Consider the following 25,443-nt stretch of genomic DNA (forward strand, 5'->3'; position numbering starts at 1 on the left):
AAATGTTAAATGCAAAATTAAAGAGACCATCTTCTGTATTTTGAAAAAGCTTGTCAGTTACCAAAAAGAGACATACACTGTATGGTTGGGAGTAATTAGTCTCCATCTCCACAAATTACATTGTATGAGCCACTGCCAACATAAGCTTTCCATATTTTGAAATATTTTCTTCTCTCTAAATGAAACCACCCACTTTCTGAGTAATTCAGATTTTTTTAATCTCCTACAGATACATATGAGGCAGAAATAACCCTTGTCCCTAATGGAGTATTAGCTCATGGAAAGAAAATTTAAAATGTAATCTACATGAACTGATTATTTGATATAGCAAGTAGCATCCATGCCCAAATTTCACCTGGTTTTATGGACAAGTGGAGTTACTGCATTCTTCCAAATCATCAGTCTCACCTTCACTAAAAGGAAAAATGCACCTCAGATAAATAAAACAGGTCATTCCCTAAGAGTGGAAAAATCACACTCTTAAAAAAAATATTAAAAAGTGTACCATGTGTCATTTCTAAGGGAAAGTGCTATGGATCACTGTGGCCCATAGACAGAGAGCTTGCACTCTGTAAGACTCTAGGCATAGTTTTTTGGTTAGCTGGCTCTGTGTAGCTCGCTGCTCAACACCTCCCTTCCACCCCTCAAACCAATCTTTGGAGGCACCTCCCTTTCTGCTTTGATGAGGCACTGAGGCTTAGACCACATGAGCAGAAATCTTATGGGCCCGATTCATAACGCACTTAGGTTTCCACTACAAGAGTTACTGTGTGCAATGCAGTTATGCAATGCTCCAAGATAAAAGCGGGAAAGGTGATAACTGATTGGCTTTTTATTTGTTTGATTTTGTTTTTAATATCCACAGCTCTCCCATTCTGGGAGTATAATTTAAGTTAAGAGTTTCTTACTCCTCAAATTCTTGAGGAAAAATGTAATAGTGGTTATTTATAAAATGTGATAAAATCAGAAAAATTAGCAGTTTCCTATTGCAGAAAATTTATGAGCATCTAAGCTGCATTTGGAATTGTACAGTAAAAGCATGATTCATACACACTTTATTTCTGAAGAAAAAACACCTATGATTTCTTTAAAAAGTGGCATTCTTATAGGTGAAATCAGATTTAGACCTTGTTAGCTGTTAATCGGAAAGTAAAGTAACTCAATTGTCCCAGCATGATTAAGGCTAAACTGGATAACAAAGGTGATGTTCATTGCGTATTTGTCTTCCTGAGACAATGCTTCTGTAGAAGGGGAATGGAGAAAATCAGTTAAATGGCAAACAAAACAAGAAAATCAAGACTTCTGCACATCTTTGGCATTTCTTTTTTCATAGTGTCTTGATCGAGAACAAGCAATTCAGTGGATTAAGAAAGAAAGGCTTCCAGCATTTCTTGAAAGTGACTGTTACTTTGAATACAGGTACTGCAATCTTTTATGCTGTCTCTCAGTTTTAAATTTGTACATTTTTCTCTTCTGTCTAATTCATCTTGATGGTACCCTTAATATGTTTTCTCCTCCCTCTTGTCCTGTTTAATTTTAGCATTTTAGTGACCTGGATAAAGTAAAATCAGTGAACTTTTTCACTCATCATTCTGTAATTTTCCTTGACCATGAATTACATATTATATTACATCATTACAGAGAGAGTAAGAGTAGGGTTTGCTGATTTCTGAATCTCTGTTCCACTGACATATCATGATAGCAATGCATCTTTCTCTAATCAATATGGAGGCCATATAAGTGAAAGATATGAATCTATGAAATCTATTTGGAAAAAACAGCCAGTCCTTTTTATTTCAATTATTAGTTTTGTATCTTTGGGCCTACGGTCAGACTTCCTTTTGCAAAGTTCTCTGGGTGATGCTGTGGCATAGCTGGATGATTTACAGTTATACACTTGCTATGGTTTCCCAGATGTCCTTTCAGCAGATGTTCAGGAGGTTTAGCATGCTTTTTGGAAGGATCTGCCTCTACATCCCTTCTTAAGGTTGTGTCTAGATGCTGATAACTGTAGTGTGTTTTAGGGGTCCTATAAGGAGAGGCAGCCTGCTGTTAGGGTTGAAAAAAGTCATGTTTGGCGACTGTAATGACAGACTAGTTACTGGGGTATGGACTTCTTGAAAAATTTCAACATGTTTTTAACTTTCAATATCCCAAAGACTGCACCTCAATTCAAGGAGAAAACTGTGCAAAGAATAAACAAACCATGAAAGAGTACTTCATTTTACCTTTAATAGCAGCCTGCTTTACATGTATCTGGGTCTTGTGAAACACTAAACATTTGATCTTCTGCTATAGCAAAGTATTTCCTCAATCAAGCTGAGTTACCCAAGAGAATTACATAAAACTAACCTTAAACACGTGCCTAATTTTCATTGACATCAGTATTTTAAGTTGCTTTCCTGAATCAGGATCAAGATAGGCTGACATGCTAAAGGGGGAACTTGCATTTAAAGATGAAGATACCCCAACCCTAGAATGAAATCCTATTTGTCCTCAAATAGTGGGGACAAATGAAAGTGGGTATTCAGCTCATGGTCATAGGCTCAGGCATAGGCTTCTTCTTCCCTTCACATGCACCTTGGTTGGTTTTGTACTGCTTTCTAACATAACTGAGTAAGTTCTGCCACAGTTCTTGAGCCCAGAGCATCCTCATTATCACCACGTGGTTCTAGGATTGCCTATCCTGAACATCGCAAGGTTCACACTAACACAAGGTAGCACTGCAGTGCTGTTCAGTACTATGAAGTCCTCATATAGCAGCCAGCTGAACATGGTAGCGCCAGCTGTCTTGTTATAATCTGAAAGTTCAATTAGTATGATGGCTGCTGTGGCATTGCTGCTGGAAGTTTGCTTGTATCAGGACCAGGAAAGGTAGTGTCTGGTAGTGACACAGGTCTTCTGCAATCTGGCAGAATAGTTCCATTTTATCAATCAAAATGTTCAAGGGCTTCTTGGCAGGGCTTGGGACTGCATAGATACATGCAAGATCATCCTGACAGAAATCAGTTTTACTGATAAAGCTTGATAATGCAAAGCAGGCCACCAACTGTAAAGCTGGTGGGTTATGGAATGGCAGTATTGGTGTTTATGTATGTGACAGCAGGTGAGGGGTGAAATAATAAAGCAGGTCATGAAGTTCCTTGTACCAATTTATTTTTAGAGTGATCATGTTTTTTATTGCCTATTCTAGGAAAAAAAATCAACTGTTTCTCTGCTAAAAGCTAAAATTAACTATTTTCTTGTCACAATGTTTAATTCCAGGCTAGCTAAATTGATATCACAGGTAGAATGGAGCAAGACTGGCATTAATTTCATTATAGATAGTGACTACTATCCCTGGATAAGGAAGCAAGATCCAAGTCCTCCCCCTCCTGAGGAGGATGACACTTCATTGACTATGAAGAAGTTCTACGTATCGCTTGGCCAGGTAAAATAAACATGTTTAGTGGGTGTAACATCAAGCTACATTGAATGCATTGGGTTAAATTATCGTAACCAAGGTCACAACCTAATTGGACAACTGATTCTCTGAATATCCCTTATTTTCAAAGCTCTTTGTACTAAAGAAGGTTGATAGGTTGTAATACAGCTTAAACAGAAGCTCTGTTACAAGTACACTCAGCCACTGTCATACAGCTCTCTTCACTGGGAACTATCGTTACTGAAATCTACACAAACAGACTGCATAAAATGACTACAGACAGTAAGCCCTCTGCTCTCAGAAACAGTGCAATAAATAGAGAAATCTGAATTGTTCTGTGACATTTCTTTTCCTAGGCTACGGTTTCTCAGACAAAGGATTGGTTTACATTAGCAAAACGAAGTGAATCCATGAAAACTACAGATTCATTTATGCATCCTGTAGCTTCTAATGAAATTCAAGATATTCAGTGTTTGCCTGGGCAGCATGAAAGGGACGATTCATTAAATGAAAAAGACAGCCTTCTGGGTAAGTAACAGGAGCTCAGCCGTAGTATTTATAACACAACTCTGACTAGGTGGCAAGAAAAGGCATTCCAAGGAATTGCTGCTAACTCCACTTATTACCTTCTGAGTATCGCATGGTATCTTAGGCCTCAGATAGGGATTTGTTTCTTTCCATAGCCACAACATTAAATGAAAATTTGAGCTAGTAGCCAAGTAATTTTGTGATAGTAGAAGCCTCTTTTCTTAGATATTTCTGTCTCATATATGTTTGTAAGTTTCAGCTGAGTTTTTTTTTTTTTTTTTCCATTTGATATGTTTTGAAAGACTTTCTTGTCTGGATTCTTTGGGTATTTGATAATGTATGATTTATGTTGCAGCCACCTTCTCAGGGTATTTATGTTGGGCACTTAAAGGCCTTTTGACTGCCAATTTTTATGAATCTTATAGAATGTAATCATTTGTGACACTCCTGTCTATTTATCAAATTTAACTGAAATCATTCAGCAGGTTTCAAAGGTACTGGGAGAGAACATACAGACGCACATATGGACATACCTGATTGCATAGCCTTGCTTCTGCTGTGTAGGTAGTAGCAAGATGAACAGAGAAGTCTCAGCTCATGTGCTAGGAGTTCTCTCTCCCCCATTCTCAGAGGAAAAAGCAGCCATTCTACTTTGAGACTTGCACTGCTGGGACCTCCAAGTCCAATGGCTGAATGGAAAACTGGAAGACATGATAACTCCAGAAGATACATTACTGATACATAGATTATTAATGAAGTTATTCAAGTTGCACTTGTTTGCAGCTCATGAGTCTACCACTAATTTTTGCAGTGCTTTGAGCAGAGAGTTCACAAGTGCACCATTCTTGTAGAGCATCGTAATGTAGTGTAGCTCTGTGTTGCAGTGGGCTGGCCTATGGAAAGCCTCTCTGTCTCTTCTTTTGCTGCAGTTGTCCTGCAGTCAACAGCAGTTTGCCTCAATGAGTATTTTACATCTTCTCACTGAAAACTTTATTTTACAACATAGACCTTCATTTTACATGTGCTTATTACTCTTTTTTATGCTTCTTTCATGGGAAATCCAGCATTCTTTCAGTCAGAAAACTTTCTTTAGGCACAGTATTCACCTGGTGTAGGGGTCAGGCACCGGAAGCAACAAAGGGCATCGGCTAAGTTCCTCAGAGCCAGCCTGCAATTAGAAAGAGTTCGATAGCTAAAGGTATTTCCTTGGACAATCCAGTTTGAATTCCTTGCTCACTGCTTCAGTTGGATCAGGGTTAACAATTAATGTCTTAAGCAAAACCCTGAGCCACTTGGCTTTTGATTACTCAAGAGCTGTGTATCTCTCTCCCTAATCCCCTCAGGTCCTGTGAAATCATTCCTCGTGTTTCAATTTCACAGAACTGTGTTGAGAAGCTATAATTTTTCTTTTTCAAGCAAAAACATTTGAAATAGTTTAGAAATAAGAAAAGATTTTTAATTACACTGATTTTTATATTAATGTCAACTTATTGTGCCACATGTACCTACACACAAAATTATCTAAGTGCAGAACAGGGAACCTCTATGCCATGTTCCTAACCCAAGTGTCTGTCTGTGACAGTGGCCTGCACTGGTTAGACGTGGCTTATTTTCAGAGAAAGACGGAAGGAATGTCTAACTGCCATTACCATTTATTGACTAGGCCACCACAGGGGGTTACACAGGCTGATAACATTACAAATGTGAATTCAGTGGATCTGAGAGATTTAGCCCTTTTCTATCACTGTCTGATGTAATGCATGTGCTCAGAGGTTGTAGCAGTCTCCTCACTGACAATGTTTTTGCCTTAGTGATACAATAGGGTATGAAAGCCTACATCTTAGCTTTAGGGAAATACAGAAGATATTGTTTATTCTATAGTTTAACCACTGGATTGATATGAAGATAGTGTAGAGCCACAACTGAATCATGACTTTGGTTTTTTTTTACTTTCACTTAGATTCTGCTGCTGTTCACAATATCTGTAGTTATTCTGCTGAGTTTTACAGGGCTGACTTGTACAGCATGAGCCTAGCTAAGCAGTATTTATAGTCAAGGTCATCTTTGCTAACATGCTCCAGAAGTACACGATTTGCTAAAAAAGTCTGGCAGAAGTAGAAAAGATATTTCAGCAAGTTAAAGCAGTAAGTTTCTTTCTCAGCAGACCAGGATGGCAGGGCATGCTTAACAGCATTGGAATGACAAGGAGTTGGGTAAAAGGAATTAAGTGGAGAAGTGTAGACCAAAAAACCAGGGCTGGTCACTGTTTGGAACTTGTCAGTTATGAAACATCTCTAAATGGAAAGGGGCCATTTCTGGGTGGTAGACCGGACTGCAGGATTGTTAAATGTTTCCAGAGCTCTTGACAAAATAATTTGTTTTATAATATACGTATATATATATTTTATAATATATGTATGTCAAGATTTTACCCAACTGGCAGAGGCCCGTTCGATGTTTTAGTCTTTTGCAATAATCAACATAAGCAGACAAAGAATTATCACTTACTAACTTCCTCAAGCCTAAACAAAAACCAATCCTGCTACATACTGTGACTTTGATCAAACTATGACCAAATGCTCAGGAAGAAACCAGGCCTTGCAGCACAACAAGGTGGTTTAACAAGTGCTGAGGAGCTGGGATGCTCAGCTGAGTAAACAAGACAATTGGCTCCAGTGGGAGTTGTTCCTGAACTCTGCTGCTCTGCTGGAATTCAACAGGGAATGAGTTCATGAATCATGGGGCTGAGTTTCTAGCCAGATAACAACAGCAGAAGCACCTCTGCTATTCCCTGCTTTGCAGCGTGACATGGTCTGATTGTTCTGCAGCAGCACAATATAAATATGCTGCAATTTTTAACTTGGAAATGTTGATATGCAAGAGAACAGTCTTGAATCAAAAGGTGTTCAATGTTTTTTTTCTGATTTAATGTAGAAGCAGGCTCCCTGCCTAAGGAATGCCACCAACGGAGTTTCCTTTCCCCTTCAAGGACAGCATCAGCAAAAGCAGACATTATTAGGGAGAGATCCAGAGAGGCTGAGAAGGGTTCTTCTGTGGCTATTGCTGAACCTCCTTCCCACACTCAGTTAAGAGTTTATCTAGACCCGAAATGGGACAGTGCAGCAAAAGAAGAAAATGGACAGGAAAGCACAACTTTTCAGACACCGGAAGAACTCATACCAGCTTATAGTCAATTTGTAATGAAGGAACCTATTTCAGAACTGACCTGCCAGACAGCTGCTGACATTGAGAGTGATGTGGATTTCCACAAACAGCCTGAAGTGTTTATACACGAGTTAGCAAATAATGAATTTGCCCGTGGTACTGCGGAGTCACTCTTTTCCCAAAGTTCTTCTCCATTTACTGTCTTGGACTCCAAGGGAGATGTAAGAGAACGAGATACTGAAGAAGTAAGCATAAGATCAAGTTCTGAAAGTGATGGGGCAGACAGTAGGGCTGCCTGGTGTATTAGTCACAGGACTTACGACACCGGCAACAGACACGAGTTTGAAAGATTCAAGAAGTTCATTAAAGGAACACTGGGGGAGAGGTACTGGTGGCTTTGGATGGATATTGAAAGACTAAAGGCTCTTAAGGACACTACAAGGCAGCAAAGGTACTTCCCATTATTTAACAGTTATTCACTTTTTAATACTTGTAACCCAGCCAGACCAACACAGGTTTTGAGATTTCAGAATAAATTGTCATGTTTGAATAGAACGGACACAATTAAAGTAATCATGAGTGTCCTGACAAGGTAAGTCGGGAATGATTCTTCTGAAGCTAATAAAACTCTTTTTGCAGAGTCATGTTTGCAAAGCTTACATGAAGTCAGAATCACTGTAGGATTAAGGCTTTGTTAGAAAGAGATTTGGAAAACAGATGGCAACAGAAAGAAAAAAAAATAAAAGAATTTAAATTCACAGGTAGGGCATTCAGTATGACAAACTGCTTTAGTGAAAGGCGCTGCTGGATTCAGATTGTCTATTCTAAGGCACTGCACATTTTATCTTATACACAACCTGTCTCTAATTTGTGGAAAAATTGTTTTGGCTTCTGCCACTTGCAATTAAAAACATGTTGCATGACAGCAGTTTAACCAGTAGGATGAACTGTACTTAGTTCTGTATAGCATCTGATACATGCTTATATGACTATTTTTATTGACTCAAGGCAACTCAGTAAGATGAAAAAACTCTATCTGCTGAGCAGTGGAGACTATTTCCTCAGTTGGGAAGTGTTACTCAGACTTGATCTACTGCATGGACATCAGTGGAATATAAGGCATTTAAGACGGATTCAGCCTGAAGTAGTGAAACCTCTACTTCTTTACTGGTATGAAAAAATGAACATGAACTAAGATTCTATTGTTTAACAAATGCCCATTTTCTTTGATAAGCCTATTAGGTTTATTTCATCTCACTTATCCCATTGCAATTATGGGAAGCAATATAATTGTAAATACTAGCAGATATTGCCTCTGAATTTTTAGTTGAGCCTAAACTACACTGCAATCTGCTGAGAAGCCAGGTAGATCTGCCTTACTGAGCCCTTGTTCTTTTACTGCCAGAGTATCTGAGCTACTTTGTGTATAGCTGCCTTGGATACCATTCAACTAAACTTTAGGCTGCAGGGTAGGGAAATCCCTCCAGGCACAGAAGGTTAATTCTGTCCTAACCTGTTCCCCATATTGCCCCTCTCAAGTTTCTGAGGATGCTCTGTGTATACATCTATGTGGAATTTGAGACTTTACTGTTCAATGTCTGTCATACAAAATGCCTTTTACATATTGACAGCTTAAGCGAGGATAAAAATTCTAACCTGTTTCCAAAACATAAGCTAAATTTTTGAAGGTCTCTCCTCCACAAGGGGAATCAACAAATTGCAGGCATAAACAAATACCTGCAATTGTGAACTTTGCTGTGGAGCCTCATGAGAGTTGTGGTCTGTGTCCTGTGACCTACAATCCTTAACCATTCTTTGCTGTAGGATGGATGGGGCATATCCTACTGCAGACTCATACAAAGGCAACTATGTAATGGTGCAGAATTTGCAACCTAAGTTTATGGGTAGCTTGGTTTTAGATTTGGAAGAGTGTAATAAACATATCTTTAACACTAACTGATTTTTAATTCTAGGTGCATAGAGCACCATACTTGATACAGTAAACACCATCATGGGAAAAAAAAAAAAAAAAAAAGAAGCCAAATAGCCCAGTATTTCATGTTTTGGGAAAGTTCTACTTTTTTTTTTTTTTTTTTCCTAGGGGTCCCAGATTTTGTGTCACTCATTCAACAGAAATAGAAACTGCCAGTGCAAAACTGAAGCTCTGGCACACATGCCAAGAGAGACCAAGGGTGGATATTGATCCCTTTCCGCAAATGGTATCATTGCTACCATTGACACCTAAGTCTTGCATGCCCAGGATACCACCTTCCCTTCCTCAGGTAGGTAGGATTGCAACATTGAAAACCAAAGCCTTGTCCCATCAAAAATAATGATAAAACTCCTTGAATTCAGTGAGAAAAGAATATGGTACTTGGTTGTTAGGAAATCAAGATTTAGCAAACTGGTCTGTTGCAGATGGTTATGTATAAAAAATGCAACAAAATTTTACTATATGTTATGCAACAGGTTGCTATAAATTGAGTCAAATTATCTCCTCAGTTGCATCCTGGCTATTTCATAAGTTTTTTGGATAGATACTTTAGCTCAAAATTCCAAGAACTGTAAAATTAAGGATCTAGCAGTGCAGATTCCACCCTTCAATCAGCCTTATCTTAACTGAGAGTAATTCTTACAACTTCACTGCAATTACTCTGAATCTACCCACATGTTTGTAAAAAGGGCAGAGTTCTGCTCATTTTCTATCACCGCAGACCTTCAATCAGCTACTCATGATCTTTGCTTTCTATGGAGGGCCATGAGCCACACAACAGAGATCTTTTCACAGCATGTAGTTTGCAGGTGGCCAGTTCAGTTTTGACTCTCTTCTTCCTTGAAAGCCTGAATTTGAGAGGTAACTGCAATGAAAGCTGCAGGTTTTCAGCAACACAGTGTTAAGCCTCAGGACAGACGGTACTTGGAGAATGTGAATTGAGACTGTGGTTATCAAGAACTGGATGGTCTATGCCACAGGTCTGTTCACACACACCTCTGTGACTTTGAGTTGGATAGTTTTAGACTACAATTATACTTTTTAAAAAGCTAATTCATGGATATAATGGAGGTAAAACAGTAGGACAGATTTCCTGTTCAGAAGAAGCTGGGTTCAGGAGCCAGATTCCTGCTGATCGCAGCAGGAATGGGAGCCAGAAGCAGCTGCCTCTTACAGAGACCAGTTCTGGCTTCACAAGGTGTGCTAATGACCCAGGACTAGCTGTAGGTCAGGGAGACAGGATCCTAACTCCGCAGGTTTTCCAGCCCCTGTTGAGTTCAGCACTTGAGGAAAACTATGATCTGGCATCCATGAACCTCACAGAATCAGCTGATGGACCGTTTCTTGCTGCTTTTTTCTTTTTTTTTTTTTTTTTTTCTGTGAGAAATCTGGACTTTTGAATCTTCCAGCTCCACTGTGCTTGCAAGAGCTTAGAACGAGCAGCAACTCTGGGTGAATTTCTGAGGGTACTCTTAATGCAGCTGGCCTCTCCAAAAAATTAGAGCATCATTTTGTTCAAAATAAGTCAGTGATGGCGTGGCAGAATGCCCCCTTTCTCTCTTAGTCTGAGTGATTGTATCTGTCTTACAGCCCTGGTTTATAGTGAGCTACTTAAGGTAATCTTTTAGTAAAGATTCACAAAACATGTTCACATGCTTTTCACCTGACATCCTCTGTGGTTCTATGCAAAGTGCACGTAACATATTTCTACCTGTTGAAAATGTAATTTTAAAGTTATAGTGGTTATTAAGGTGTGCTGAAAAATCTCGGAAGATATTCAGAGAAGCTTTTTGCAATTTGCAGTGTTACATATTGTGATTGACAACGAAAAATGGTCCTGAAAACTCTTGAATGTTTTTGAGTAGTTAATGAGAACACGTTAAGAAAACACAAAGGTGGAAAAATAATCAGAATTGCCTTATTTTTCTTTTATGTCTTTTAGAAAAGTAGAACAAGCTCACCAACAACTTTATTAAAACTAGCTACACCAAATTTCTCTTTGAAGAGATCATTAAGATTATCATCTACCCTGTCATCAAGTCAGAGCCCCCAAAGGGATGACATTTTTAGCAGCAGAAAGTGGTAAGTACAAAAGTCCCTTGTACATCTTTCTGCACACCAATATATCTCAAATATTTATGAAAGGCTTTTAGATCCTACTGTTTTCATGAAAACTTTTCTTTATATATAATAATCTGCTTAGTGAAGGTACAGATTGCGTGCATGGAGAATTCCTCCCTGGCTGATTAGTTTCTCATTTATTTGTGCCACAACACAAAAGGCACACAAAGTGTTTTACCAACACAAAGTGTTGGTAACACTCCAAACAAAAGTGTTTTACCCTCTCTTGTATAATCATTGATATTTTCTACATATATTTATGTTGTTTTAACCTGTCTCAAGCGCTTGCCCTCAAAGATATGCTGTGTCAGGGATTTCCACAGGGCCACATGAAAAAGTATTCCTCTAGATTTTTTACATTTATCATAAATTTGAACTCCATGTACGTTTTCCTCTACTATTCACTATGTCATTCTACCTCTTTCATGTCTCTTCTTAGTTGTATATTTTATAAGCAGTCCTAGTTTTTTCTTAAATAGGTATTGAAAATTTTCTTTGTTTGTGGATCCAGGCCAAAGTCAGTGAGCAGAGACATGATTCATTGCTTAGCTTTGGATGGCACTGCAGACTCCAAATACCAGGGTCACAGAAAGTACACCTACGCTGAGCTTCTCCCGGTAAGCAGTGCTTTAAAATTTTAGTTGTCTTGAATCATGGGTTAAAACACTTTATTCTGTAGTATCAAAGGGGAAATAGCCAATGATGAGGAGAAATTGGTTTGATTATGTGAATGTCAATGCCGTATGCAGAGGTATAATTAGAATGTCAGCATTTTCTGTGTGGTATCTGTCACCTATTTGATAGGAAATCATGGCACATACAGAGGTTTATTTTCACTAGAAAGTGTTGATCTTCTCCATGGTGACCATGTGTTCAGTGGACTATTATGGAAAACTCACTGGATAAATGCTTTAGCGGAATCATTGCCTAGGAAAGTATACCAGACTTAGAATGAAAACTGTATCTGCCCTAGAAAGTCATTAAAATAGTAAAATTCATAAGAGGAAAATGCTTCACTTATACAATTCCTCTTTATTGCTTGTGTACTTCATTCTTTTCTTTGTTGAATTACTGCCTGCTAAGCAGGCCCTCAATCCAGCAAACCTCAGGAGGGACAGGCTGCACATAGGAGCCTTTTCTCAGTAACTTTTAAAATGCTGACAAATCGAACATGTGAACTGCCAAGATTTGGCAATTTAAAATATATCTGAAACTTTTCAGGTTTGTGGAATGGTCTCGAAACAGCCTGCTGTTTCATGGCAGTATTGATACTCTATGGCCTCACAACTGAAAAAAAAACCCCCCATATTATGAGATCTGGGCCTGTTTACATATGCATGGAATTTGCTGATCACTTGAGCACACGATTGTTTGTTTTTCACATCAAAATCATACTTTGTTTATTACTTCACTGCAGTCATTTTACTTCTTTGTTAATTTTGACAGAAGAAAAGGCTAGTCTTTGCAATTAGGGGACATTTGCAGTTAGAAACTTATCTTCGGGAAATGTTCATAACATGAACTATTAGTTTTTATACAGCTTCATCATGCAGAGTTTCCTTCTGGCTGAGGGAGGAAAATACTAATCCATTTACACTTACAGGGTTAGACTGGAGCCTACAGTCAGGACCCCACAATTTGCCATCACAAACATGATGCAAAGGGGAATGCAGGGATTCATAATTTAACTTCATACTGGGGAGTGGGATCTTCCTGCTCTGCTTCAGAAGTCTGGCTTCCTCCTGCCCTTCTCCACCCCTGTTACTATTTGGAAAGAAGCTGGTTGTCAGCCACCACACTCATCTGCTCCCATTTCTGCTATCAGAGATGGCAAGTCAGCCAAAGTTTCTCTCTTGTGATCATCAGAAGCTAATTTCCTAGTTTGTACCCTCCTCTGGCTTCTCTGTGAGCCTTGTCAAAATGGATGTATTCTTCCTGAAATGCGCCAGCAGCTAGCCGCAGTAAAGGGCATGGATTTCCTCTCCCCTAAAATGCTCATGATTTTGGTGCTGATGTCAGTGGTGTAACCCCAAGAGACATATCTTTTGTTCCATGATAGTTAATCGTTTGAGGCTTGACCAAATAACCACCTGTTAACTTCTGTTGGTTCAAAACACAGTAGCCTGAGCTGAGGCAACTTTTGACAGCAAAGTGATATGGTTTAGTATCATTGGAATTCCCCAGACTCGGAGCTAAAGAGTTAATGACAGAACTAAGGCCAGGTTTGTTTTCCTGTTTCAAGTATTGAGGAACTACCTAAGGGATGCTATGGTGATTTTGGTACTCTGCATGCCTTCAGCCATCAGACTTATTCCATTGGATGTGAATATTTAGTGGGAAAATGGTATGGAGAGCCATGATCAACTGCATATATAGTAGAAAATGGAGTCTGGTTTCTCGGGATGAAGATACTAATTGAACACACTGCATGGCCCTCCATTGCAATGTACTGACATTTGAAAGTAATGAAAGCCTGTTATTCCTTGCTGTATAACTGTATTTTATTTGTCCAGGGGAAAAGTGCTGCTGGCAGTGTTGTCTTAGGGGGATCAAGAATGGAAAGCATGCTACGGTCTCTTTATTTGGAGAACAGAGCAGGCTACTACTTCACACACTTCTGTGAGAAGTCAGGGAATAAGGTATGAACATTTTCCTACCCTGTGATAATTTAGTCCACAATTGACTGAATGCCAAGTTATAGAGGGCAGCCAGACTGAAAAAAAAAAAATGGAGAAAGAAAGATTGATGACTGGATGAATTATTACTTGTGAGACTCCAATCCCTCAACAACAATAAACTGTTCATGTGTATATTCAAACTAATGACAGGTCTTAACCAAGCTGTCAGATCCTAACTGTCTCAAACCTATTGGAAATCTGATTGTACCATCAGGGATAAAAAAAGACTAACCATCTTTAAAAACTAGCCTTCAACTTGGCAGAAAAAATGAGGTCTTAACCCACAAAAAACATTTTTAAAAAAGATGGAAAATCTGCTATGCTATTACTCATGATAATCTGCCTCCTTCTTACTTGTCGGGTTAGTGATGTCCAAAATCTCCAATGATTTAAAAACGTTCTTCTGCTTCCACGAAGCTTCTTGGATTTCTGAGAAACATAACACTATTTCTTCTCTGCAGTCAGCAGATCCATCATTCATTGCTGGGTGTAAATTGAGGATTGGTTGGAACAAGTTATGAATCTGAGTCAGTGTTTAGTGGCTTTGCAGAAAAATTGAGTCTTTAGGGGAGATTTGAATGCAATCAAGATGGACATCTGTTTCACCGCTGGCACAACCCAGAATCCAGCAGCAGTAGCTAGAAATGCCTTTGGCTACCAGAAAGCAAGAGCCAATGTTTCCAAAGCTGAATACCTTCAGTTAAAAATGTTAAATGTGTATAGATAGAAATCTAAATAGAAGTTTGTTTTTTTTTTTTTTTTTCATGGGAGATAGGCACCCACCCACATCTCCTCTAGCCTTTGCAGGTGCCAGACTACTTTGAAAATTATTTCCTGAAGGTTTTGTCTACAACTGTGGAGCCTATTGCACTCATATGCCAAGTCTGGCAGGCTACAGTATGTGGAGCGAAAAGTTCCCTGCCCCTATCTTTTTGGAACATTTTCTTTACTGTCCGGCGATGCGGGTTTCAGGATATTTTTAAGATCCAAACCCCATAAGCACATCATTAAAAGAGACGGCTTGGGGAAAGATCTAGACTCCTTCTTCTGAAAGATCTTCTGATATTTGAATTTATGAAATGAGGCCAAGACTCCGTGCCTCAGAAATGCATATAATAAAAATGTAATGACAGTCACAGTACCATATGTCAAGTACACAATATTTAATTGTTTTGGTTATTGCTGCAAAATGCTATTTCACCATGGCACAAATTCTGCATGTCCATTATCAGCATTTCTTCTTTAATACTGGCTTTATGCCACTGAAATGTGGTTACTCTTCAAATGTTAACTACAATGTTAATAATTTTAATGGCCAATTATGCATATAGGATACAATAAAAGATATAGTATCACAGTAACAATGCCATTAAATATGTTGTCCGTCTGCCAGTATGCAACAGAAGATTAAATTAATCTTAAATTGAACTTGATTTATGATGACCTCAAGGAGCTAAATAATTACTTGCATTGGAAAGTCAACCTTTTATAAAGCTGTGATATTTGGGTAGCAATAACTTACAGTATTTTTCATCTCTAGTTGTGGAAGAACAGCGCATACTTTTGGTTTGACCTACAGGCTTATCATGAGCTTTTCTACCAAGAAACTCTTCATCCTTTTAAAATATGCAAGCAAGCTCAAGTAAGTTGTAAATAATGTGTTTTCCCTTCACAAATACATTTGTTCATTCCCTTCACAAATACATTTGTTCAGCGTAAAGACTGAAAAAAAGAGAGAAAGTAGAAAAGTTTCCAAATCTTGACAACCCACACCAAAGTAAATCTGGTTTGTGGACAATAAAAGAAACTCTTTGGATTGTTTCCATGGAATTTCTTGATTTAAATGTTAAGCACGCATAGTTTGATTTCTAGGCTCTGCTGTCTGTTCCTAGTTTTATCTATTGTATTCTGTTTACCTAATCTTCCCTTTGCTACTCTGTGTCATATTTGGAAACTGTCTGCTTAGTGTTAACATCAGAGATAACATTTTTTCTAAATCATCTAATTCTGCTGTACCTTTACTTCCATCTCCCCTGTGGGTTAGAATTGCAGGTCTCACAGTCCAGACCTCAGATAATGACCTTAGTCATGAAAATAGATCTTTCAGTTGTCAGTCCTGTTTTTCCTTTTCTGATTGTCAGGGCATCATGCTCTTTCCCCAGTCGTCATTCCCCCCATTTGATGTTTAGACCCTTATTTACTATCAAGTGGAACTGATATTTCCTATAAATGAGTATTCTTAATTGAGCATGCACTTTAAGTCAGGGAATAAAGCAAAAATGAACTGGTTCACCGCGTGGGTGTGGATAGCTGTCACCAACTGCAGAATAGTCTGATACTGCCAGGGAAGGAAGCTGCAGCAGTGTGATATCATTAGAAGGACTCCAAGCAACTTTTAAAATCGCTTCGTGAAACTTCAGTCTGTTTTTCCTCTGTAAACCTCGTGTAGGAGTATATCCTATCTGCATATTTCAATATATGCTGTAATAGAGCAAAGCTACTTCACATGTTGTTGGAACAAATATCTGTAGAGTGCAGCAGAGAATAATCTCTTTGTATGGCTTATGTTACTGAGCATCTGGACTTCCTTGAATTTGTCTTTTTCTCCTACTTGGAGGTTTTACTGGGGCAAATGACAGAATTTTGCATATTTGTCCAGAATTCTCACCTGAATCAGTGTTATTTGTACAGAACTCCAAGCAGAGGCTGAGGCACAGATTTCTTCCTCTCTCCTGTCACACACTGGCTAACTTGAACTGCTACCCTATTTAGCTGTTTTCCCCTCCAGCTCTACTTATGGCCTGAGGCTGAGGGCAACAGGCTGTACCCCTAAGACTGTCTGTCTCCTGTATCTGCCCAGGCCTGTGTGTGGCTAGGGACCCTGCTCACAACAGGCGTGCAAGTTAACCATATCTAGACTGTGTCTTCATTTTCCTATATATTTTGTTACAGGCCAAATCTTAGGTTATGGTCCATGCTGGTTTTCAATTTGGTTTCATTTCACGCCAGCTTACGCTCTTTCTGCAGTGGTTGCATGGCTGAAAATTAAGGCCCAGGTCTTTTTTACTTTTCTTATCTTATTTCCAGTGCTGGCCTGGTGGTGACAGCAGAACATTGTACAATCAGCGTTACCAGGCAATTGCAGAGAGCTACATAGACATAACCATTAAAGTAAATACATCAAAACGAAATATGTGAAACTGTTCCATTAGCATAACTAACAGCTGAAATGTAACATAACAAATCAACACATGTGCTGCAACATTTGGTATCATTCTCAAGCTTGCCTTTTAAGGCTGCACAAAAATTATTCTTGTTTTCATTGGAACACGGTAAAGAGGCAAGCTGCATCCAATCTACAGGGTCTGCTTATGGAAGAGATGCCTTCCCAAATTCTGCGCTCACCTTTGGCACAATAAGATAGTCATTCCAAATACTCCTAAGAGAATGTGGATCAGATTCACACAACACATCGTCATATGTATTTTACTATTTATTACAGAAAGAGACATCCAGAGTATTCTGTATGTGTTCTGCCTGCTTCTGCTGAAACAAGCTTCTGCATGCTTCTGCTGAAACAAGAGCAAACCTGGATTGCTGTGTATCTGCTACTCATTGTTTCCTTTGTTAGGCATTGTTATCTCAGCTTTATGATAGAGTAAGAAAATGCATTCCAAGGTGTATATTCATTCATCCAGGGAAAGAAACTATAGTGAGAGTGAAATTTGATGGATAAGAAAAATGATGAGTACCAGTAATCATCCAGGAACATATATGGTTATTCACTATAAACATAGGCACAGGAGTGTAAAATAAATTGGGAAAGAAAGGCAATAAAGAAACACATATTGTAGTTTTCAATAAAAAAAGTTATTTAGAGTTAGAAAATGTAATAGTTATGGGAAGTACAATATTTTTACACTAGAATGAATTTAGATAATGGGAGTTATCATTACTGTGAACTTTTAGGGTCAGACACAAGATTATGTTAGTGGAAAGTGATGACAGGGGTTAAGGCAGTTTAGCCTTTCCATTTAAGACCAGCCAGTGCATTGTATTCTTCCATCATATGATTCTGTCAAGCAGCTGCACAAGCCCCTCGTTTAGATCAGAGCAATATCCATGCCTTTGGGCAGCGATACAAAGCACTTGGACTTAAATCTTCTTTGTGTTTCTTGCTTCACTCTAGTCATTCCGAGATTGCTTACCAAAGCCTTCTCATCTGGCGATGAATTCATACCAAAACCCAACGCCTGAACAATCCCTGATCTGGAAAGTCATAAATGAGGCCAAAGTCTTAATCTGAATTTCCTAAGCATTTCATGTCTTCAGATGTGTGCCATTATAAGTAATTTCAAGATGCAAACTGACCAAATTTCCAGATAGTGTTTTGCGTTCAATCCATCACATATTCTAATACATTTATAGGACAAGGTATAGCTGGCAGATAGGGAAACTCTTTGCTTTACAAAAGGAACAAAACATTAAATAAATGAAGTACGATGTGCACTTGATGTCACATGCTTCAGATTTTTGTATGAATTTGATAACCTTTAAGTTAATTATTTAATGTAATTTTTTCCTGTTGATCCTTTAGGAGATTGGGTGGTACAACAGTTTCACTATTCCACTGAGATTCAGAAAACCACAAGGTTTCCATGCCATGGGAGTCAAAAAAGGCTATGAATATTCTTTTTTAAAGGATACAATGTATTTTCCCCCTATATCTTGCTAACTTCATTGGCCAGTGTCGAAGGCTGTGAACACAGACACTTTTCCTCTTTTTTGGCATGTCTAGAACTCTTCACAGTTGGTTTCCCTGCAGTCCTTGCATTGAAATCAGTGCAGATCTACAGATGCATGTGAACCCTCAGCAAGGGACACAGGGATGAAGGCTTCTCATTTCTCCCGTATCTGAAAGTGCATGCATTCGCTTTGTCACTTTGTGATGCAGTCTTTTTACTTGGTGGGTCAAATCCCATAGCAATGGATTCTTACAAGAATTTAAGCAAAAAGACGGCACCATGCCAAATCCTCAGACACTGTAAATCTGCATCCTTCAAAAGTGAAGAGGTCATCCTGATTACAGCACTGAGGGTCTGGTCCTTTGAGTTTAGAAAAATGCGCTCCTATAGCTAGCTTAACCACCTCTAAATTTCTGCTTCACATCTATTACCAGCCCTAACTATTGTTTCCAGAAAAAAATATCTCTCTTTACTGTGCTCCAGTTTTGCATGTGAAATTATACAGGACTGGGTGCAGTTCTGCAGGTAGAGCAGCCTGCAAAGGCAGTCCCTAATATGGCAATATATTATGACAGTGTTTATGCGAGCAGATTGTCAATAGTTTTTGGCCAAAGCTTCCTTAGTCTGGGCAATTTCTGACTCTGTATGCTGATATTTTTTGTCAGCTCTAAAGAAGAGTAACAAATATACTCAAGTTAACCCATTTCATACAAAATCATGAGGGAAAGAATAGTTCTGCCCAAGAAAGTTGTGGAGTGTTTGTTTTGATTTTATTCTTAAAACTATGCTAAAAATGACCAGCCATTTAAGGAACCAGGTTAAATGTGTGTTAAAATATTGAGGACCTATTTTGGACCCTTTTCACCAATTTACAGATCCCTTGTGTGTGGTTTTATGAGTCATAACATGTGGAGCAATGTAGCCCTAATGACAAATAAAATGGTTAACCCCTCTTTAAAAAGTCTATTTTTAAAGATACCACATCTTTATATCATTGGACTGGTCCCTTCTAATTTGGCTATTTTATATGTCAAATATTTTGGATCAGACTAGAACATGATGTAACTGAAACTTTACTAGTGTTAGGGTTCTTCAAAATAACTTCCAACTTTTGAAATCACTATGAAATCTAGTTAATGATGTCTCTGTTAAATTTAAATTTATTTGGGGATTTGCTTATAAGGGCATAATTTAGGATAAATGTGGTCTTGTTCTTCAGCTAGGACTCTTACTGTGGATGCCCTCATTCTTTGACCTTACCTTTACATCTGGGGGTCTTTATTGCACTGATAACGCGGGCCACAATAGCCACAAACCACCTTTGTTTTCAGTAATTAGATCTATGTAGAAAGGGTGTGGAATTCTGCATAGACAGTAAATACAGTAATCATAACAAGTTCTAACTGGGGGATGGATGTCAGCTATCGTAGCCCTGTATTCCTCAGTGACCTGGTATCAGGAGAGTCTAACGGGTCTGTTTCAAATTGTTAAGGTCCAAAATAATGGGGATGTAGTCTAGTACTGTTGCTGTTTGAAAGAAAGAGTCTAATAAATCAGAATTTCATTTAAAACAAAAACATAATTACATAATTATTTAATGTACTCAAACATTCTCCCACTGTGCTTGAAATCTAAACACAACAGTGTTTTATTACTGCTTGAACACAGAGTTAATGTATTATTTTCTTCTTTTCTACTGCTTCGTACATCTGCTAGTTACAGCTGGATTTTAGTAACATAAGGAAAATGAGAATTATCAGAAACCTGCATTCTTCATTGTCAAAAATGTGTGATAATAAATAGTGAAGATGGGCTGCTCAGTGCCATCCTAGAGAGAAATTCTGATTTATGTTACTAATCTGATCCCCTGACCATACGTTTGAAAATTAGTTAGATTTTGACAATATGAAGAAGACAAAACATTTATAAGTACATGAAATTTATTATGGCAGCATCTTTTTTCATTTGAGTTCCTAGCTGCAGTCAGAATCACGATGTATTAGAAAGTTATTCTGGAATATCTTCCTCTAAGATATTCCTGGAAGAAAGTGTTTTTCTCTGAGTCTTCAATGTTCTTTTTCATAGCAATTTATGAAACATTTAGAAAACCAAGAATTTGACTTACAGGACTATTTAGAAAATAAAAATCCTTTGAAATAAATAAAAAAAATTACTCTATGTTTCAAGAATGAGCTGCTAGTGAGAAGGAAACATTCTACAGGTTCAGATTTCTTCTGTTGGTACATGTTCAATGGCAAACTCTGTGCTTCATAAAAAAGCATATTGTAGTCCTTGCTTTGGTAAGGATATAGACCTCAGTTGTGCAGTGGTATCTTCTCTTACGGATCCTGTACCATGATGGAGCCTCACCAATGTCAAAGAACTGTGCAAGAGAATCTCCACACAGAATGAAATCTTATAATTTTTCACTGATTTTAACCTTAAATTTGCAAATTCCCTTCTATTCAGAAGAAGCAAGACTCCTTCACAAGTTGGCCCAGCACATATTCTGCAAAACAATGTGACTTCATGACGAGTGCAGTTGCTGTAATGTTTGTAGTTATCTGCATCTAACTAAGAATTAGCCAAATATCTCCAAGCAAAAATTACGTTAAGCATTATTTTGTGATCTAAGCATTTTAACAAGTAGGAGTAAAAATGGCAGGAAGGTCAGTTATGGCAATAACTGAATTTTGGACAAAATAGTAATATTGGTAGAAACAAGGCAGATGTAATTAGATATATGTTCAGAATACACAGCAGGGCACTGGGGGACAAATATGCAGTAATTCTCTCCTTCAATGGACTGTGACCATTGGAATGAATGATGGCTAAGAAACAGTTTTCTTCCGTTTTATTGTAGTTCCTTTATGCAACTTACATTGCCCCATCTGCCAGCATGGACATTGGACTTCATCAGAGTAAGAAGAACATGATTTATCAGAAAATTGACCCAGCTTTTGAGGATCTTTTTGACCCAGCAGAAGAATATATCCTCACTGTTCTGCTAGAACCATGGATGAAGATGGTGGAAGCAGATAAATACACTTATGGAAAGGTAACTGATCTGGATGACACCATGAAAAATTCTTATGATGTCGGGGCAGAAAATCGCAAGAGCCTTCATATGCAACACTGTTACATTTATGGTCAGGAAGGGACAAGTATTACGGGATGTTTTGCTCACCCACTCCTTTCTACGCTGATGCGGGGAGCAGCCTGAACTTCCTGTGGAGAGCAGACTTCCCACCTGAAAGAAAGGCACAGGCTTCACAGACCCTTTGGTCTGTGAGTTAGGGAGGAATGCATCTGGCTATGGCAAAATTTCTCTTTGCACTCAGGAAGTGTCATGTTTCGGCAACCTTGCCATTGATCAAAAGTAATTTTCTTATGACGGATTGCCCACAAGCCTCCTATGTTTTTAATGGTAAGCACCAAATAAGCTGTGTTTCTAGAGTGTCAGTACAGTGATGCTAGGTCCGTATCAATTGTATCAAGTATTTCTTGGTGTTTAGAATTAAAGTCCAGCTACTGCTTAGCATAAGAGGAAATGTGATATGATGATCCAAACACTTTTTAGACAGCTGCCCTGCTGTGTAAGGGCTAACTGTGCCCTGCAGGCTTCCTGAAGTAGGCAGCTCAGCGGTGTACTCAGTTCTAATCCCAGAAAGCCTCTGAAGGCTTGAATTGAGCAGGTTCATGCAGGTCAGAGGAGATGGCTGCAATCCTGACTCTGCTTTTGACAAATAAGAACAAGAAATGGTGGAGGCAGTGGTGGTTGCTGTGGCTCTCCGCTCTTTGTAAACTTACCTACAAGTTACCAGCTGTAGGTCAAGCTTCTAATTCCAAGTCTTTAACATCTCTCTCTTGGATATGGAAGGAGAAACTTACAGTGGAGAATCAGTAGTTGGAGGGCAGGAAGCTAGTTCTCATTCCTGTTTTCTCCACTGTGACCTTAGATGAAGCATCTCCATTTTTATAGGATGTATGATTACTTGCTGCTGGTACTTCTGTCAGCCTGTAATGAGACCATGCATCCATTCCCCCCTGCAAAGCATTCTGAAATCCTTTTGCGGAAATTTCGTAGTACAGTGTATTTTTATTACTATATGGTGCACGCATGTATGAACAACTAGGAGAACAGATAACTAAAAGCAGAGTTGAGAATGGTCTTCTAAGCCGATTAGGTGGTGACCAGTATTAAACATTTAAGAATACAGTATTAGAACAGGAAAAAAGACATACAGCAGTACTGCCAGCTTCAGCACTTTGCAACTGAGGAGATTCATGAAGCAGAGGTCTTATCCACATTTTTGTGCTTAATAGTCTTTGATGATTCCCCCCCCCCCCCCCCCATGGGTTTATGTAAATGTGTCTTGGGTCATTTTATACCTTCAGCCTCACTGTAGCAGTGGGTTCCATGGTTTAATCATGCAATAGGAGAAAAAAATGCTTATCTTGGTTTGTTTGCAAACCCCTCCCTGATAATTTCACCTGGTGCCCTACTTTTGTATGTCATGAGGAACAGTGAACAATTGTTATCTTGTCATATGCTCAGTGCTGTTATGGTTTTACATGTTTCTGTTGCATCCCACTTCAATTACCTCCCTTTGAAACTCAAGAATCCTAGACTGTCTGACATCTCCTCTTACAGAAGGTGTTCTATACCTTTGTCGCACTTATCACCCCATCTGTATCCGTTATTTTATATTCTTTTGATGACATGCAAGCAATACTCAAGATCTGGATGCACTAAGGATTATCCAGTGGCAGAGTCATGTTTTCTGTTTTGCTCTTTGTTCCTTTCCTAATTGTTCCTATGATTCTAATTGCCTTTTGACTCCTGGTGAACTTTGAGTGGATGTGCAAAATGTAAGCTAATAGCCATCTGCAATGATGCCAAGATCTTTTTACTAAGTAATAACAGCTAATGGAAAGCCCTAATTTGGAGCTCACTGGAATGACTTAATGTTTATCATTGTTGAATTCAGCTGCCCTTTTATCATGCAGATGCTAAAGTGTCCTGAAATTCTGCAGCTCTTCACAGTTAATTTCATTTTTTGGTCTGTGGAATCATTTTGCAAACTTTGTTGTCTCCTCACTCACCTCCTTTTTTTCCTGAATGTTTAAAAAAACAACCTCAGCACAGAACCCTGTGAGACTCCAATAGGAACCCCACCCCATAATGAAAGTTATTTATTTCTTTATTTTGTATTTTCTACCTTCTAATTAATTCACAAGGGGACCTTCCCTCTCATCCTGTGATAACTTAATTTCCTTAAGAAACTTCGAAACTTTGAACACTGAAAAAAGCTTACTAAAATGAAATATATTCATCCAAACACATCCACAAAATTTTCTTTGCTTTTCAGCATCTTTTCTAAGCTTTTGGATAAATTATTTTTTCTATGCTATTTCAGCTATAATTGTTTATGACCTGCAGAACACCATGTAATTGATCAATGCTTTCATTAATATGAAATTTTATTTACTTTCTATCAGACTAGTTTTACAGTCTTTTGTAAATGTATATTTTCCATGTGTATTATCAATACTAGTTGTCTAGTATCTATTGCCAGTCCTCACTGAGTCAAGTCATCAACTCAGCTGAGTATTATTATACATCATTTTTGGTATAAAAAGGACACTGCTTTTGAGCACTCTGTGAATACAGTGTTTTCACTGCCTCTAGCAACAGAAGAATTCCTCCAAAGTAAGAACTGAAAACATAAACTTTTGCTTTAAGTTAAGTTAATGCGTGTGTCAGTTTATACCTCCTTGAATTAACCGAGGGATAATCTATTGCCCTTTCAGTTTAGATGATGCTTTGCTTTGCAAGTGTAGTTACGTGCAGACTTCTCAGTGCCCTAACACCACAAACATCTTAATCAGAGCACGAAAAACCAGAACTAAATCCTTTTGAGTGCACAATACATGCATTTGTGAAGAGTTATAATACACAGACATAAAATGACCTGTTCTAGGAGGCACTAGAGTCTCTTTGTACTAGGCGCAGGCTTATGCTTAGGCACACTCCTTCCCAGCACAAAGACAAGGTCTGCTTTGTATTTTGTTCAGTCCCTGGCTCTACTCTTCCCCTTTCTTCTACCACAAAGCAGGATATATTTGGCCCATAATGAAACAAGATATTTTATCAAGAATTAGGTGAGTCCAAAATTGTTTATTTGGGACATGGTCAGTATGTATCTACATTTTTATCTTTAAATGAAACATGAAAATAGGAGTGTTCCTTTTTATTGTTGACTCTCATCCTGCCTCTATCTGCTTTCTGTTTAAACTTTATAAAAATGTTCTGAATTATTTTCCTATTTACTTTTAAACTACATTTTCTTTTAAAGGAAAGAACACCCAAAAGCACTTTATAATAGTGGAATAGAGTTACACTGAGCCTGAAGGCATTCAGATAACACGGTGATTAGTGTGGTATTCACATTTAGACAAAAGCGCAATGAATATTAATCTAAAAACTCTCTTCTCTCTCTTGCACATAAATTCTTGTATAAGATGACCACAGCTTTCTAATCTTTGTAATGGGTGTGCTAATCAGTATAACGCATTGGCTCAATTTTGCTAAATATCCTAAAACCCGCATTTGAATAGTTTAGTCAGCCGAGAGGGTCACAAAACTATTCCTTATGCAGTTACCGATTGTTTGCACATAACATGGAGAACTGCTCTAGTTATATATATAAGGCTTCTAATTAAGTTAAAAAATGTCAATACTTCATGAGTTCTAATCATGCACAATTTAGTATTTTAAGGCATTAC

General features: G+C 38.3%; 1 protein-coding gene across 1 annotated transcript in view; it reads left to right on the forward strand.

Moving 5' to 3' along the window:
- The window catches only part of RGS22 (regulator of G protein signaling 22), a gene marked incomplete at its 3' end in the record, with an annotated part of 73,323 nt that overhangs the window by 15,269 nt on the left and 32,611 nt on the right, over positions 1-25,443 (forward strand). The window contains exons 5-15 of the mRNA XM_082315820.1: positions 1,334-1,419; positions 3,265-3,430; positions 3,781-3,952; positions 6,887-7,568; positions 8,126-8,287; positions 9,219-9,399; positions 11,053-11,192; positions 11,743-11,848; positions 13,745-13,870; positions 15,450-15,551; positions 21,518-21,712. Of these exons, the coding sequence (XP_082171946.1) occupies positions 1,334-1,419; positions 3,265-3,430; positions 3,781-3,952; positions 6,887-7,568; positions 8,126-8,287; positions 9,219-9,399; positions 11,053-11,192; positions 11,743-11,848; positions 13,745-13,870; positions 15,450-15,551; positions 21,518-21,712 (2,118 nt within the window). The remainder of the gene's footprint in view (positions 1-1,333; positions 1,420-3,264; positions 3,431-3,780; positions 3,953-6,886; positions 7,569-8,125; positions 8,288-9,218; positions 9,400-11,052; positions 11,193-11,742; positions 11,849-13,744; positions 13,871-15,449; positions 15,552-21,517; positions 21,713-25,443) is intronic.

This window comes from Platalea leucorodia, assembly GCF_965183815.1.
Source record: "Platalea leucorodia genome assembly, chromosome: 1".
In the NCBI taxonomy this organism is placed as follows: Eukaryota; Metazoa; Chordata; class Aves; order Pelecaniformes; family Threskiornithidae; genus Platalea; species Platalea leucorodia.